At 35.6% G+C, this 16,784-nt stretch overlaps 1 protein-coding gene across 2 annotated transcripts in view; it reads left to right on the top strand.

Annotated features, from left to right (window-relative positions):
* Positions 1-1,666: 1,666 nt before the first annotated feature.
* The window catches only part of SLC7A11 (solute carrier family 7 member 11), an 84,463-nt gene continuing 69,345 nt past the window's right edge, over positions 1,667-16,784 (top strand). For both annotated transcript variants that reach the window (XM_036927316.2, XM_036927229.2), the window contains exons 1-4: positions 1,667-2,359; positions 5,933-6,059; positions 9,647-9,762; positions 15,079-15,204. In XM_036927316.2, the coding sequence (XP_036783211.1) occupies positions 2,083-2,359; positions 5,933-6,059; positions 9,647-9,762; positions 15,079-15,204 (646 nt within the window). In that variant the 5' untranslated portion in view covers positions 1,667-2,082. The remainder of the gene's footprint in view (positions 2,360-5,932; positions 6,060-9,646; positions 9,763-15,078; positions 15,205-16,784) is intronic.

The following is a 16,784-nucleotide window of genomic DNA, read 5'->3' as shown; positions in this document are numbered from 1 at the left end:
GTTTAGAAGCCTTAATGACATGCCATTTACATTTAACTCTACCATCCAAGTGCAATTGTTTTTTATGTGTGGCATGAGGTAGCATACCTAGCAAGAAAACTAAGCAGCCTACAGAATTAATGGAAGATCTTCAGGATCCAGAGCCAATCTGGGTCCCTTAGGATTTAAAGGCCTCTCCTCTCTCCATTGTGTGCATTATGTACATTACTCAGGAGAATTATGTGTGTGGAAGGACACATAAGTGGACAAGGAGAAACTGGAGGGGAGGAATCTTCCTTTAGCTTCCTGTTTCAAGAAGAATGAATGAAGAGAACTACCCAGTTTTACTTTTTTAAAGACAACAGGTGGGAAACAAGTAGTTATTTTAGCTATATAAAACTCCTGACTTGGTATACCCATAGCAAGTTATGTACGGTTTAGGTAAATAACATAAAAGGGACATTATTTGAATGGCAGACCATTGATGTGGTATAATTTGCTCAGTTGCCAACATAATAGAAAATGATTCTGACCTTCTTTGTGCTACTTTCCTAGAGTCTGTTTCTTTCTTGTTATCATCTTGAGCACCACTGTCCCCCATGCCATCCTCTTACACACATGTTTTTTGTTTGTTGTTTCTGTTCAGGCATTTGGAAGCATATTTAATGGTGTTTGCAAATACAGACCCAGGGTAATGATAATATCCTGTTCTCACTGAATTCAAAACTACCTATAACCATGGCCAAAAGTGATATCTAAGATTACTTTTCTTTTGTATTTGGTTTATAGATACTTGATTAAGAATGTTGGTAGGGCTTAAAAATGTTTTACCTTTCTTACTGTTTCAAAGTAAATATTTTAATCTTAGCTTATATTCCTCATTTTAAATTTATAATTTTAACAATTGTTCATTCACTTTAGAAAAATAATCATGCATAATATCTTCTTCCACAACTATTAATCTGTGTATGCCTTTTCAAGTTTATGCTATTTGCATGTTTTTATGTCATTGTAATTATTACTTAATCTTGAAATTAGATTTTTTTGATTACTCGATAGAACACACAAATGAGGAATATATATATTTTACTTAGTTTTGGAGATCTCCTAGTGTTGAGAATCAGGAAATGAATATTTTCTGGAGTTACTGTGACTGAAATTTGTCACATTCAGATGGTGATTTTAAATACTGGTTTGTTATGGGTAGTGATAAGAAATAATTTGTATCTTTAAATGTTGAGTAAGGCTCACGATTGTTATGTCTGTGACAGCAGCTATACAGAATCATTCTAGCTTTATAAATATTAGATTTGACTCTGTTGCTTGGAAACCCAAAATAAAAAAAAATAAGAAGGAAACATATTATGAAATATGTGTTTTGGTTATAAACAATGCAGCTTTGGGTTACATTCTATTATTAAAACAGTTGTGTGTAAAATGTTTTATACAGAAGTTAAAGAAAAAAGAAACTCCTTAAAATGTAATGGTCATTTCCTGTTTCATTTTTCATTTTGTTTTCACGTAAAGAGCTTTCGTCCCTCACTAGGAGTTGCTGTAAATCTCTGGGAAGGTCTGTTCCGAATCTACTACTTCTGGATTGGTTAAGATCTCTTTTAAGTGTGTGCTTTGTTCTCTGAAAAGCTTAGGTCAGTTGAGCAATATGCTGCTAATGTTTAAAAAAAAAAAAAAGAGCTGAGTAATGCTGGAGCCTCCTCATGTGGCTGATGCAAACCTGGAGAATTTGCATCATGATTTAGCTGGAGTAAGTTGGTGTGACAGGCAGGAGCTTAAATACCAGCCCATGAGGAAGCTGAGCTGGTCTGTAATGACAGGGCGCCAGCAGCAGCCGCAGCCGCTGAGTCCGAGGAGGTGGAGGAACCGAGAGCCATGAACACACAGGTGTTTCCGAGGAGGAATTAGATAGCTGTGAGGGAGAAAAATACACCTTCGAGTTTTTACCTGTGAACACAATAGCACTGAGGGAGACAATCTGAAAGCAAAGAGGAAGAGATCTGGTCAGTCACACCAAGATACACCAAAGTTGAAAGTTTGGGGTTTTTATTTTTTTTCCTTTGTTTCATTTTTCCCCTGTGTGTCACTACAATGGTCAGAAAACCTGTTGTGCCCACCATCTCTAATGGAGGTTACCTGCAGGGGAATGTTCACAGGAGGCTGCCCTCCCTGGGCGGCAAGGAGCCGCCTGGGCAAGAGAAGGTGGTGCTGAAGAAGAAAATCACTTTGCTGAGGGGCATCTCCATCATCATAGGCACTATCATCGGAGCAGGGATCTTCATCTCTCCTAAGGGCGTGCTCCAGAACACGGGCAGCGTGGGCATGTCTCTGCTTATCTGGACAGTCTGTGGGGTCCTGTCACTATTTGGTGAGTGCAGCTTCTTCTCTGCGGGCGCGTCTGCGGAGCTGGACTGTTGGCTCTCTGGGAAAGCAAACGGTAATTTGTAAGGAGTGAATGAAGGACAAAGGCTATACCAGATTTTCTGATTTTTGTTTAGGTATGTGAACCACCCGAACAGTGTCCGCTGTTGGCAGCGTCCTGAATTCCATCAGATTTCTTCCTGCAGGCTCTACTCTTTTTACCTGACTAAAACAGACTGTCCTCTGGCTTTTCCCTGTGGCAATGAGCAAAGGCTAACTTTGATGACCCAGCAAAATACATGCAAACTTTCTGTACCAGGCAGTTGTGTTTAGTTACATATGATTGAGGCATCTTGGCAGCTGGAATACTGAATGAAACACCTGTGAAGTAAGACCTGGCATGGCCTATTTAGACACAGAACTGACTGTTCAGCAGAAGTTTTACTGACTTTTTTTATGGGCAAAATAAATGGGTGGCAGTCTGTTCCTTTTTAATTATTTTAACTTCATGTGCTTGTCAGTTCTTAATATTCTTTCAAAAGTCCTTGTCATGGGAAGATGTGTGATGGCTCAGTCCTTGTTATAAGTGGGAATACTGCAAAGTCTGAGCATATTTAAAATGCTGCAGCCTTTCATCTCTCCCCAGTACCTATAAACTTTTGCAATATAAATAAGTGGTAAACCTGGAATTGGGCATTAGTCTGCTGTGCTTGCCCAGGTCTGTTTTCTTCATTTACAGGTCACTTTGTTTCCAGGGACACAAATAACTGGTCCACCTGTTCACTGAGTTAAGCTGAACTGAACTTGTAGAAGCATGATTATTAATTTTTCTTTAAAATTTAGATCTCTATCGATTTGAAAATTAATAGCAAAGGGCTAATAAATGCCACCTCATGAGGTGGGCAAATTAGTAGAAAGTTACTCAAGTTAGTTGTAAAGGTGACAGAACTGATGAATTATCAAAAATTAAATTTTATTTATTCTGTGGGGTTAATGTCTAAGATAAAGTTGCTTTTCTCTGTCAAATAGTGTGCTTTAATTTCAAGAGGCGCTATTCTTTCAAGGTACTAGTGCTGTGTCCTAACTCTAGCATCCTGCACATACCAACCCATACATTCTTACGCTTTGTGACGTTTAAATGTACTCATTTGGGCATTCATCTAGGGAACTTAAATGTCCATTATTAGAAAGAGAGTATTTTAGATAAAACTTGTGGAAACAAAGCCTTAGTTTAGAAAGACCTGTAGAGGAATTATTTTTAGGTTTTCAAAGAGAGTTTGTGGTATTCTTTATGGTGCTGGCATGTACATTTATAGAAAAAGATAAGCCTAATTATTGATCTTAAATGACTTTGTGACCCCCCAGTCTTTTATAAGCACTTAATATATTCAAAATAAATTAATGTTTAATAAAAAAAAACATTTCCTGGACTTTGCATACTAATGTGCATGTAGCTTCCGCTATGTGATTCAATTCTTGTACACAATAGAAAGTTATTCAGATGTAATAAAATTGATTACTCTGAGCATTGAACTAGTTAAAGTCACATTGACTTTTACAATGAAAACATACTTCTGCTTAAGTATAGCCACTCAAGCAGGAGCTCAGAAAACACAAAGTTAAAAGGACTAGCTAAGGTTATACTCAGTTGGTATACTTTGATTAGTAATCATAGGGAGTATGTTCCTGCATTAATCTACTTATCTATATTTACATTGCATATGTCATTTAAGTTACCAGAAGTTTTTTGATAGGAGTGCCTCCCTAATAGGAAGCAAAGCAAAATCAAAGGAAAGAAAAAATCCTTTCTCTTAAAACTCTAGACCTCTGGTATTAAGAGGAAATAATCTGTATATTTGGTTTACAGTTATTTTAAAGCCAGGATCAATACATGAATTTTTACAACCTGTTTTGAACTTTTTAATCTGGGTGAAATAGTTACAGAGTTTGAGACCATTAAATGAAGATATCATTCCTCTAGAATTCAATATAAACCTAGGGTAACCATCCTGGACTTCCAGCAAAACATACACAGGTCCAGGTATTGGCTCTCAGGCAATAAATTCAAGACTCTCTTCCAATAACATTTTATATTGGTTGCCTTTCTATGTAGCTTATCAACATGGTGACTAGTTTCCAATAGAGAGTAAATTGTAACTAATTACAAATAGTTACACACAGACAAACTATATCCGTGTTCCTCAAATATCAATTTGCAGACAGATTACTTTAGAATCATCTGTGCAAATTTTAAAACAACTAGATTTTTCTTGGATCCCTCTAATGGAGAGTCTGGAGCCTCTTGGTTAGAGAGGGAGTCTAGGGTATGGCCTTAGGGAATGTTTTTAGTTTCTTTTTTAAAAATTCTTTCCAGGTGACTTTGAAACAGTGCTAGGTTCAGGAATAGGGTAAGTGATATGAAGATTTCACTGAATATTCAAATTATATTGATGTTGGACAGTTCTACCTAAAGCTTACTGATTAGTAATAATTTCCCACACTGCAGGTCTCTGAAGTAGTTCAGGCAAAAATTGTGTGGTACATTGGAGTACTTAGCAGTCTGAATATGAAAAGTTCTATTACAATATTAAGATATATTTTTTATTTTCTTGATAGTTAATTGCTCAAATTAATAGGTATAACTGTATTTTGTGAGGTGCTTTCCATGTGTCAGGCCCAGTGCAGTCCCTGATACCCTTATTGCATTTATATGTACAACCCTGAAGAGGTAAGAATGAAGATCTCCACTTTATAGAGGATAAAAATCAGGTTTGGGAAGGTTATGTAACTTGCTCTAGTCCATGTGAATTATATTGCTAAATGTTAAAACTTGGTTTATAATTAATTTTACTTAATGTTTCGCTTGGTCTCCAGGGACACAGGTAACTTGTCCACCTGTTCACTGAGTTAATCTGATAAAAGATAAAATCTGATGCTATAAAAAATTATAGCATCACTTTTTTAGAAGTATGTTATTTCAACCACCTAGAAATATTCGTTTCAAAAATCTAGGAAAACCTATTCTAGAAATACAGTATCTAAATCAAAATTTATTTAGCTGACAAATAAAACTTATCCTACATAATTAAATGAAGGCTGGCAAAATCTAGAGCCCATACTTCTCTGAAGAACAGATAAAATTTGTTTATTTTGATGTGTCACAAAATTATCACTTATTAAAAGGATTCTCAATACATTGAGATCAATTTGGGATAATTCCTTGTGTTGGTGTGAAGTTAATTTCTTCTAAAATCTGTTAGTATTATTGATATCTATATCAATATAGATATTGAGGGTCAAAATTCTCAATAATATATAATTTTAGAATTTGTCTTTAGCTTTTCAAGTAAAATAACATTTTGAATAGAATGAACTAGAGCTCAAGTGTTAGGAAGTTACAAGAGGAATTTGGTGCCCTTTAGCAATTAGATGACTGTTATTTCTCTTGAAACATGGATGGCATTTGGATCAAAAGATACAGTCACATCTCATGCAATATAAATATTGTTGTATCAATTCTACCTTTGGAGGATCTGATAATATTTTAACTTTGTACGTTTTCATTATAAATATTTCACAGGAGCCTTGTCTTATGCTGAACTGGGAACAAGTATAAAGAAATCTGGTGGTCATTACACATACATTCTGGAAGTCTTTGGCCCATTGCCTGCTTTTGTACGAGTCTGGGTGGAACTGCTCATAATACGGTAAGGGCAAACATAGAAAAAATTAAAGGAAAAATATACCGATTCATCACACCCTTTTTGGAATCACCTTGATTATTTTTAATGAATTAGAAATATGCATGTTGTATGGCTATGTTGTAAATGTCTACTTCAGAACATATAATCTAAGAAATAAAACCTTTCTCAATTAATATTTTTAGTTCAGTTTTGTCACTGGCAGTAGTTTTCCAACCATACTGGACTTCTAAAGTATCTGCTTTTCTTTAATATTCAATTCTTCTTTATGATATTTCTAGAAAAAAAATATTGAACTTAAAGGGATACATCAGGAGCACCAAATTCATTTTGATAAGTCATACCTTTGGACTGGCCAAAATTAAATGCTTGGAACTGGAGTTTTCCCTCTTACAGATTATCCCATTAAGTCACTTAACTTTAGTCAGTTTTCATTGGGGAACTTTGTGCCTAACAACTCAGTGTGTCACCAAGTTGTATCCTTTAAAAAAATAAAATTTTATTTACGTGACTCACTTCCTCATGCTAAACGAATCGGTGAACTACAGTTGTGAAAATCTTTCATTGTATTGTTGTAAGCCTTTGTTCCTCTTATTAATTGTCTTGGTCTGAAATTTAACCAGTGAGTGCTAAGTCACTCTGAATAGCAAATTTCCTTTAGCTTTGTGGGAAATATATGATGTCATATAAGCAGTTTAGAGTATCACAGTTCCTTAAGGCTAACTGCTACCATAAATGGCTTGCACATTCTGATGACAGAATTTGACAGAAACAACTAGAAAAACTTGCTCTTAGTGTACACTTATCACACATACACATTCTGAGAGCTCCTTTGTGCTTTTGTCCTATCATTGGGAGCTAAGTGGCAAATACTGAACTAAGAAGTATCAATTTAAGACTAATAAGGATTTTTATAGTCCTAGGAATCTCTTTTTTTAAAAACAGAGCTTAGAGTAGTATTTACTTTAAGTCTTTTTTCACTTTTAAGCAACTCTATGTTATTTAAAACTTGTTATAATGAAATAATAATGTATAATGTATAATGAAATAATGAAATAACTCTTCAGAGGTTACTTTAAATCCTATCTTTTTTACAGTTAATTACCTATTCATCCTAGTTTTAGGATTTCTTTCCTATCTTAGTTTTTCTGAAAAAAGCAGCTCCTGCTTCTCTTTTGACATTGGACATGATATCTTGTATTCTTCCTTACTAGTTTAGGTGTCTGTATGCTGTTTCCCTGCTAAAACTGCAAGCATTTTAAGCACATATGACTAGGTCTCATGCTTTCTGTGATCCTTATACTACTCAATCAGTGTCCTGAGTACTATAGATACTAAATTATTTTTCAATAATAGTAAATTATTTCTGGATAATTTAATTCTTTTTGACTGAAAGTTTAAGGTGATAATATTTGAATACCACATATTCAGCATTTAAATGAGTACAATACTTACTTAGATGCTGGCATGCTAGGATGGTGGGTTTTGGAGCCTGATAGAGTCAGACTTGAATCCCTCCTCATCCATGTGATAGTTGTATGGCTTTGGCTAATGCTTTATATTATAAGCATGATGATTCTTTGTCATAACACAGAGAGAGTACCCATTCCTTTCATTTGTCAAACCACAAACTGCTATTAAATGGGGCATGGCAAGTTAAAGAGCTCTCAAGTGGAATGAGCCATAGTTCCTGCTACCAAGTAGCTCATAATGAAATGTTACTTTATGGCAAGAGAACTGCTTCATGGGGTGTGTGTGTGTATGTGTGTGTGTGTGTGTGTGTGTGTGTCGACACAAGAGGAAATTACCTAGATGTAGTCTAGGAGCTTTTGTAATGGGTTCATTAAGTTCCTTTGCAATGATGGTTTCACATTGCTTAGTTGGTCTTTCAAACAGGCAGAATAATGAATGACTCTAGGGGTAACAAGATACCTGGGTACTCAAACATTTCTTTTCTGTCAACAATATCCCTGGCACCTCAATACTTACTGTTAAAATTATATATCAGAATAAGTCAATTTTGTCAGAAATTATCTGTAAAATACAGATTTTAAGAAAAGAAATAGCACACATCAGTACATAGCAGGGGTCCTTAGACTGAATTCGCACACTCACCATATATGCGATATTTATTGGGTTTCTGCTGTATGACAGATACTATACTAAACACTGGGGATAAAATAGTGATTAAGACAGACACAGTCTTGCACTCATGGAACTCAGGGTCCAGTGAGGGAAATAGTTATCAATCAAGAAATCATGCAGTGAATATGAAGTTTCTACTGCAAAAAGCACTGTGAAAAGGCAGGCATGAAGTTCAGTCAGAGACCCAGAGAGGGCTGGAGGAGCTTTCTTGGGCAAAAGAAGACTGAACTAAGATACAAGGTATAAAATATGGCCAATAAGTTTCAGGGGCTCCAGGCAAAGTGTATTCAGATCCTCTTAGTAGGACGAAGCACACTGAAGAAAGGAAAGCTTAGACCAGGTCGAGCCTTCATTGAAGGGTTTTTGCATATCTGGAGTATGTTTTGAATGTAGTAAAATGACAGATCAGATTTTAAATTGAATATAAAAATTTATAAATGATGAAGAACAAGAAAAATAGCCTCATTTGGTTGGGAGGAGACGGTCTCTAGGAAAAGAAGAAATTGAACAAATTATGGTGTACTCTAGTACAAGCAGGCCAATGTTGGCACACACAGTGGTGGTTGTTTTTCTGACAGTCTAGAGATTGGGCATGGCTGTTGGGTAGCCATGAGAAGGAAGAAAAGCCAGGAGGGATAAACAGCATGAGAAATTAGGCAAGTCCTTGTGTGTATCTAAAGAATATGCATTCATATATACATATATTTAAACTCAAAAGGCAGGTGTATTTTCTTGAAGAAATATTTTTCATAGAAGGTTAAAGTAGAATGGTTTGTTACTATTTTGCAATATACCTAAACTTATTTCATTTTATCTCCTACATGTGTTCTCAACTGTGTAAAATTATAAGAGTATTTTTATTTTTCAACTTACATTTCGTATCTAAATATCTCTATGGAGCTAAGAATAACAAATTTTTGTCTGTACTGGGAAATAATAATACAATGTCAAGGACATAAGTATACATTTGCAATGAACACTTATTGATATTATTTTCTTGTAGTTGAGTTTTGTGTTCATTTTCCTGACCATGCCCCAACCCATTAGATCAGTACCATTTAACATTCATGCTGTGGCCGGAGTTTAGTTGTTGACTTATGCAGAAAGAAGACTGCATTTTGCAAGGCCCAGCATTGTCAGGATCTCAAATAATGAACCAGACTTTAAAGAAAGAAAAGTCAAATAGAGGAGAAGAGGGGTAAAACTGTTAGCACCCTGTCTTGCTCCCATGCTTATGTCAAGTTTAAAAACTAGCCACCAAAGTCATAGGCAATATTTCATTTGGAATATCTATGACAACCTTATCAAGTATGGAGTTCAGAAAAGTGTAAAGTTTCATATTTAACATGTTCCATGTACTGAATAACAATACCTCAAGGTAGAAAAAGCTCAGTGAAGGTGGTATTTATTTTTTTCCTGTAGGTAACCTAAACATACGTCTTTTCTAGCCCTGCAGCCACAGCAGTGATATCTCTGGCATTTGGACGCTACATTCTAGAACCATTTTTCATTCAGTGTGAAATTCCTGAACTTGCAATCAAGCTCATTACAGCTGTGGGCATAAGTAAGTATCATGGGTATGCATATATAAAAGAAAATAACCCCACAAAAATGATTAGTGACCAAATGTCTTCAAACTTTTTGTATGGTAGGACTGCTCCCCACATTGTGTTCTTTTTGCTTATAGCTTCTAGCCAAGTTTGTGTTGGAAAATAAAGAAAATAAGGATTTGGAGAGATCCCTAATACATTATATGCCAGTTTTGCATTGAGTTAATAGATATGATGGCTAATTTTTAAAAATAGGCAAATAAAAGCCAACTTGCTAGTAAAATAGTAACTGGATTGTACATAAAAAGAGATTTTTACAGATGAAAACCCAATTATGTTATAGATTTTTTGAATTAGACATTATCCTTCCTCAGTGATGACATGTTGAATTTTAACTCAATTATCCTCATGGAGTGATGTGCATATGTTGGATGTATATGTTATGTTAGCAGCTGTCACTGTGTTATAGTTTTAGCTGCACATTGATGGTTATGATAAGAGTTTTCTTTCAATATTTGGTTATTAGTAGCATTTCTCAAATTGGGTCTGCAAATTAGGAAGTTGTTCATTTTTATCAATGGGCAGATACTAGAAGTCATTTTAAAGAGGAAATAAAATAGAAAAACATGCAGTCTTACATAAGTGATATGAAGTGAAATGTGACCCTAACTTTCTTTGAATCTAGATTCCAAACCTTTGGATATTATGGGAAATAACAATGCTGTTTTAAGATTCAATACAGTCACATTTGGTTAAGTTTGAACTACTCAGGAATAGAAAGCTACACAGGAATAACTGAATTGTATACTCATGAAAGAATTTTTAGTTATGTTAGCTAAGGTGTTCCATAAAAATATAAGAGAACAGTGCATATCTGACAGCAAAGAGGTTAGTTTGCAGGAAAGAGTTAAGAATTACACATTCCAACATCTCTAGTGCTAGGTACATGTATTTCTGAACTTAAATAGGTTCATTCTGCATTTCCCACTTTATCCACCACACATATACACTCTGTTGTTCCATAAAGTCTTTGAAGAAAGACAAAGAAGAATACTTGAAACAGACATTTCTGGGTTCTGGAGAGGTAATGGTGAACTTGATTCATCTTGCCCTTAACACCACTACAAGGTAGGGAGACTTGAGGACACATCACTTAAACTTCCTGCATAATTTCATGGGGTGTTTTGAGAGGATTAAATGACATTAAATGAGACAATGCATGCATGCAAAATGTTTTTGGTAATATCTGTAATTTATTAACAAATTACAAATGGTAGTTATTTCTACTCTGTGGGAAAACATCATTTGAAGTTCCATGAGACCAAGAGCCTCTTCACTGCTGTTATTTCCAGCCCTTCTCATAATGTCTAGCATGTTGTTTGTGCTCAATAAATATTTGTTGATGGACTGATTTTTATGAGATGACATCTAATAATTTTTCTGTATTAGAAAAATCTGTGAAATGTCTGCTTGTTAAACTTGGATTTACACATTGAAGAATATACATGTTCAATTCTCCCAAGCAGTAGGAAAGTGGTGGCAAAAGAGGCAGAGTCTGCTCAGTGTGATGTTCAGATCTACACCATGAGCTTCTGTGGCATGAACCATCATGGGCTCCAGAGGCAAATAACTTGTAATTGAAACTTAGTGTTATTAAAAAATTTCTTAGTTACATGTTTTGAAGCTAAATATTAAACCTTTTTAAGAGTCCCTTTTATTTGTTGATAACAGACCTATGAAAGCATAAGTTGTTTTGCCCAAAGAAAGTTCATAATAAATCTGTTGTTCCACTAAGGCATTGGACTAACAGTCACTGTTGTATCCACTATATTCTCTCCCCAAAATGACCGAGGCAAAATCATATCACAATATACATTTGAAAAGAGAAGGGATAAAGGTGGCATTTTGAGGGCTCTATAAATTGGCAATAGAAATCCCTGATTAAAAGCTATAACCAGAAAAGTTCCGATAGATTTTATGTAAACATTTATAGATCCACAAATATTGCCTGCTTTGGAGTGGAAATGAGTTGGTTAATGATAACAGTACTATTTTGGTAAGTCTCTCTTCTTGTTTATCCCAACTCAGCTTCACTTTTTAAAGGGAAAATTTGTATTTCAGAGGAGTAAATGGAAACTGTTCAAAGCAAAATTTGAAAGCAATTATAGGTAAGGATAACCTAAATATGTTGCAGTTTACAAAGCACTTATAGTAGGGATTGGTGATAGAATAGTTAACGAAGAGCCTGAGGAAATCTTGGATGAACCTAGCCCTTTTCTTCTATTTTTGCCATTAGTTTACAAATTTCAAGTTTCTATTGCAAGCTTGAGATTCTGAGGAAATTTGTTCAGAAATACTGAAAGAGAATACTGGATATTTTAATGACTCAGTGGTAGGTAATGTAAATCAGTCGCCTAAGTGGGAAAGTCAAACTGTCTTTGACAAGAATTTAGCCTTTAATGGAGCAACAGGAGGTGGAGATAGAGATAGAGAAAGATAAATTTACCTGGGAGCAAATCTCTCACATTTTGCATTGTTCAAAATAAGTATAGGTGATTTTTCTGCCTGATAAGAGTGGGAGGTTAGTGAGATGTAGAAAATAGAGTTTAATTTCATGAACTGCTGCACTGTATCCCCTGGGGAAACAGTTCGTGGTAGTTAGAAATCTCTAGTTCAAGTGTAGAAGAGCAAAACTGAAGGATCTTTAATCAAATCACAGAAAAAAGAAATTCCAGTTTTGTGAAATGTTAACCATCTGAGAAGTGATAGTGGGGAGTTACTAAATGCCAATGTACTCCCCTCCACCTCTTAAAGATAAGAACCTTAGCAGAGAGAATGAGTCATCAATTCAGAAGAACTAGGTTTACAAGAGAGATCATCATAAATGTCTTTTGAGCTACTTCCTTTTTGTCACCTGTGAACAAGGGTTAAAGGGTCACTCTGGAGTCAGCTCGCCTAGGCTGCAATCCTATCTCCACACTTACCTGTATCAGCATAGGCAAGTGAAATATCTCCAGAGTCTCAGGTACTCTTCTGAAAAATAAGGCCAGTGTTAGTCCCCATGACCTAGAGATTTGAGGATTAAATAACACTATCTGTGTAAAGTCTTTGCACAATATCTGCCATATAATAATAGCTTACCTTTATTTAATGCTTACCAAAGTGAGATCCTAGATGTAGACCATCTCTGCTTTTTAAAAGTTTTTATTGCTACACATCCTCTGAAATTAAGCATCCAGGAAATGAAGGCTAATGAAGAGATAAAGGCAATGCAGGCAGCTGGTACAGAGAACAGTGGGACGATGCACTTTAGACTTACCAGGTAGCATCCACACAGCATCTATCTAGTTTTTCAGTTTAGTGTGAAGCAGTCAGAGCCAGGTTTAGGTTAGGGAGAATCTGAACCTGGAAGAAAACCCAATATATTTTGGCTCAGCTATCTTACTCTGCAAAATCAAGACACTCTCGAATTACAGAAGTGCAGAAAGAAGTACTTGCCAGTCCTTAAACCATAGCCAGTCCTTAATGTTCACCTAAACATCCTCTTCAAATACAGTTCCCTTCAAATATGTATTCCTCATCCCCACTATTTTTTATACATAAAGCTTTCATGCTGCATTTCAGTTCTTATAAAAATATATCATAAATAAATAAAAACGATGTCTCCCTGTATTTTCATTTTGGTGACCAAAAAAAAAAAAGAAGGCCCCACTGATATACTTCCTAATACAGTGTGAAAGGAAGTAAACTAAGTAAGACCACAAAACTGGCTCAGATTTCCTTGATTATGACAATGTGGGCAGATAGTGTGTAAAACAAAGTAGATATTTGATTCAGAAACTCAGAAAGCTCTTGGATTTAGTGAATCCCATATCCCTTTTCAATATTATTGGATAAGCAATATACGTAGACTTAAATTTCTACATTTTAGAAGACACACGATGAAACAGAGGCTGCAGTCGTTGGAGACCTCTGCATGCCTCTGTGCTGGCTGCCCTGTTATTTGTTACGCTGTATCCTTCAGGGTATTTGGGGTACATCTCAGCTGGAGTTTGGTGTACTAAATAATGAGGGCAATGTCTGGGTGCTCAGATAAAGCAGGGTTTTGAGAAACCTTCAAGAGAGAAATCAGTCTTAACCAGAATTTTTATTTGAGCTGGCTGAGAGGAAAGCAAGGTGAGATTATCAGTTCATAATATTTGTTTGACTTTATCTTCCATTTTTCCAAGACAACTTTACAAAATATAAAACAAACCCCCAAATACTCATTTTGTTTTCTATTTCAATAGGCATTAAGACTTATACTCTGTATGAAAGTAACAAACTCTCTTTCCACTTCTCAAATAGATAGAGGTTCCAGAAATAAGAATGCCTCTTTCTCTCTCCCTCTTCCTTTCTGCTCTTCTTCCTTCTCTTTTCCTTTCCTTCCTTATTTTCTTCTTCCCTCCCTTCTTTCATTTCTTCTTCTTCACTTCTTTCCTTCCCCTACCCCCCCACTCTTTCCTTCCTCTTTCTCTCCCTTCCTTTCTAGAGAACAGCTCCTTTCTTTCAGAAACAGTGTTTTGGATTTCAGGAGATTTATTTAAAAGAAAACAGTGCTCTTTTGTTGTTGGTGGGAACAGGAGTCCAGTTTTTTCAGGCCAGTGCTGCATCTCCTTCACTAAGAAAACAATGCTTTTCCTATGACAGCTTAATTTATTGCAGACTCATGGGCATAGAAAAAGGGAAAGAAGCACTGGATGATGAAGGGAGTGGAGTTGACTAAATAATTTTCAATATGTAAGTGCTTTACATTGGGGAGAGAAAGATTATTTTTTATTCTTTCCCTGATAAGATGTATTTTCCATTAACAAAGGACCTCTCTATTTCTTCATGTTTTCACGTTCAAACACAGGTAAAATATTTCATTGCAGGAAGAAAAGTGGCTTACCTTTATCAAGCTGAAGAGTCACATTCAACAATCTGATTGCATGTTGCAGTGACTAAAGGATTTAATTAAAATATATTTTTACATAACTGTTAGGGCATGGCAATATGCGCCCCCTCTTACTGACATATACAAAAAAATAAAAAGAAAATGACTTCTCTGTCCAGAGGTTTTATCCAAGCTTCTCAAATTTCAATGTGCATAAAGGTCACCTAGAGATCTTGTTGAAATGCAGGTTTGTATTCATGAAGTTGGGGCAGTGCCTGAGATTCTGCATTTCTAAAATGCTTCCAGGTAATGTCAACACTGCTGGTTCACGGACAGTACTTTGAGTAGCAAGGAACTAAGATGTCTTCATGCCAGTGAGGATTCCCCTTTTGTAAGTTTATCCGTTTGTTTGCAGCTGTGGTGATGGTCCTAAATAGCATGAGTGTCAGCTGGAGCGCCCGGATCCAGATTTTCCTAACCTTTTGCAAGCTCACAGCAATTCTGATAATTATAGTTCCTGGAGTTATGCAACTAATTAAAGGTATGGACTGAAAAGTAAATGCTTTTTAAAATACATATCTGCTTTTGGTCTCTCCTAACATTAACTTTCTGCTTGTGAAACTTAGACTCTATACTGTCATCTAATTGATTTGAAAGGTTGCCACATTGCGGGTGAGTTGGTGTTTACAGCTGAATGGCAACAAGAGGATTAAGACGGGACCAAGCAGCAAGATAAGGCAGCAGTGATTCCTCTCTGTAGAAATGCTGGTATAAAAACCCAGAGTGGAAAAAAGAAAATCTGCCATTAGTTTCAACTACAGATAACTATGTCCTCTTATAGTTACTTTAAAATAGTTCAATAATAATACAGATTAAATAGTAGAAGATATTGGGGAAATAATGAAAGAGGATCAATAATTCTTTTACTTTATGGTTATTGTTCCTTTTACTTTGGGAATAGAATTTTTGATAGGGGTGTCAGACATGGGAACAGTATTCCTAAAAACCAAATATTGCCTGACAACAAAATTAGGTGTAAAAACTAAAAATTTATTATGTTATTTTTAATGTAAAATCTGCATTTCTACAGAAATGTAATACCATATTGTGTATTTGCCTTACAGAGTTGACTAATAAGAAAAGATGAGGTCTTTGAGTAGGTGATATAATTTATAATTTTAGTTGTTTAGGGAAGAAGACACATGTAATTGCTTGAACTCAGTGGAAATTGTTAGAAGGAGGTCCAGGTGAGTTACCTTATTATCAGTGGGCTCACTAGCAGAAAATAAATGGGAAAGTGAGATGAATTGTGAAGGAGTGATGTATAACTTGGGCATATTAAGTATGTAATGTTTACATTGGTATTGTCTATTCCAAGAAAGAAATTTGTATACAGATTTAATGAAATTGCAGGAGAAAAATTACACAAAGCACAGAAAATGTCAAAATTCAGCAAAATAATCACTGATCATGGAAGCATTAAATAATAACAAACATGGAAAGATCTGTCGCTCTGTAGCTCAGGAAAGAGTGCTCCTTTGTCCATTTAGTAAGTCTGGTGGGAGGTCTCAGAACTCTCTCTGCTAAATGTTTGCCTCAAATCCAGCAACCTCAGCGAACTCAAAATAAACGCAATAAAGAATTTTAGTGCAATACTTACACTGAAGTGAAGATATGGGCTTCACATTGACCTCCACAAACCTGGCCTGCTCATATTTTATCCGACCCATTAGAAATACAGGGAGAATAATCTGTTTTGTTAGTGCTTTTTTATTTTATGGGCTAACTCTTTAGTCTTCTGTATGGAGTTGCTTCCATTTTCAGACAAGGCAGAAACTCTGGGTCATTGAACCTACTTAAGTTCTAGTTTAAGTTCCAAAACATGATATGGTATCCTTTAAGATTCTTTTCTCTCTTCTTTTGGCTGTAATGTAAGACTACTCAATTTTTACCACTCTTTTATATATGTGTGTGAGGCGAGGTTGTTAGTATGGTGATATAGCCCATATGCCACTGTATTTGAGAGCAGAGGTCGTGATACATCTGCTGATCTTCTTTGGCACTTGAAATAGAATGATCCTTTAATTAATACTTATGATGTTAATGCTTAATGTGATCAGG

This window comes from Manis pentadactyla, chromosome 5, assembly GCF_030020395.1.
Source record: "Manis pentadactyla isolate mManPen7 chromosome 5, mManPen7.hap1, whole genome shotgun sequence".
Classification (NCBI taxonomy): Eukaryota; Metazoa; Chordata; class Mammalia; order Pholidota; family Manidae; genus Manis; species Manis pentadactyla.
Note: the sequence above shows the minus strand (reverse complement) of the source record. Positions and strands in the feature narration are given on the sequence as shown.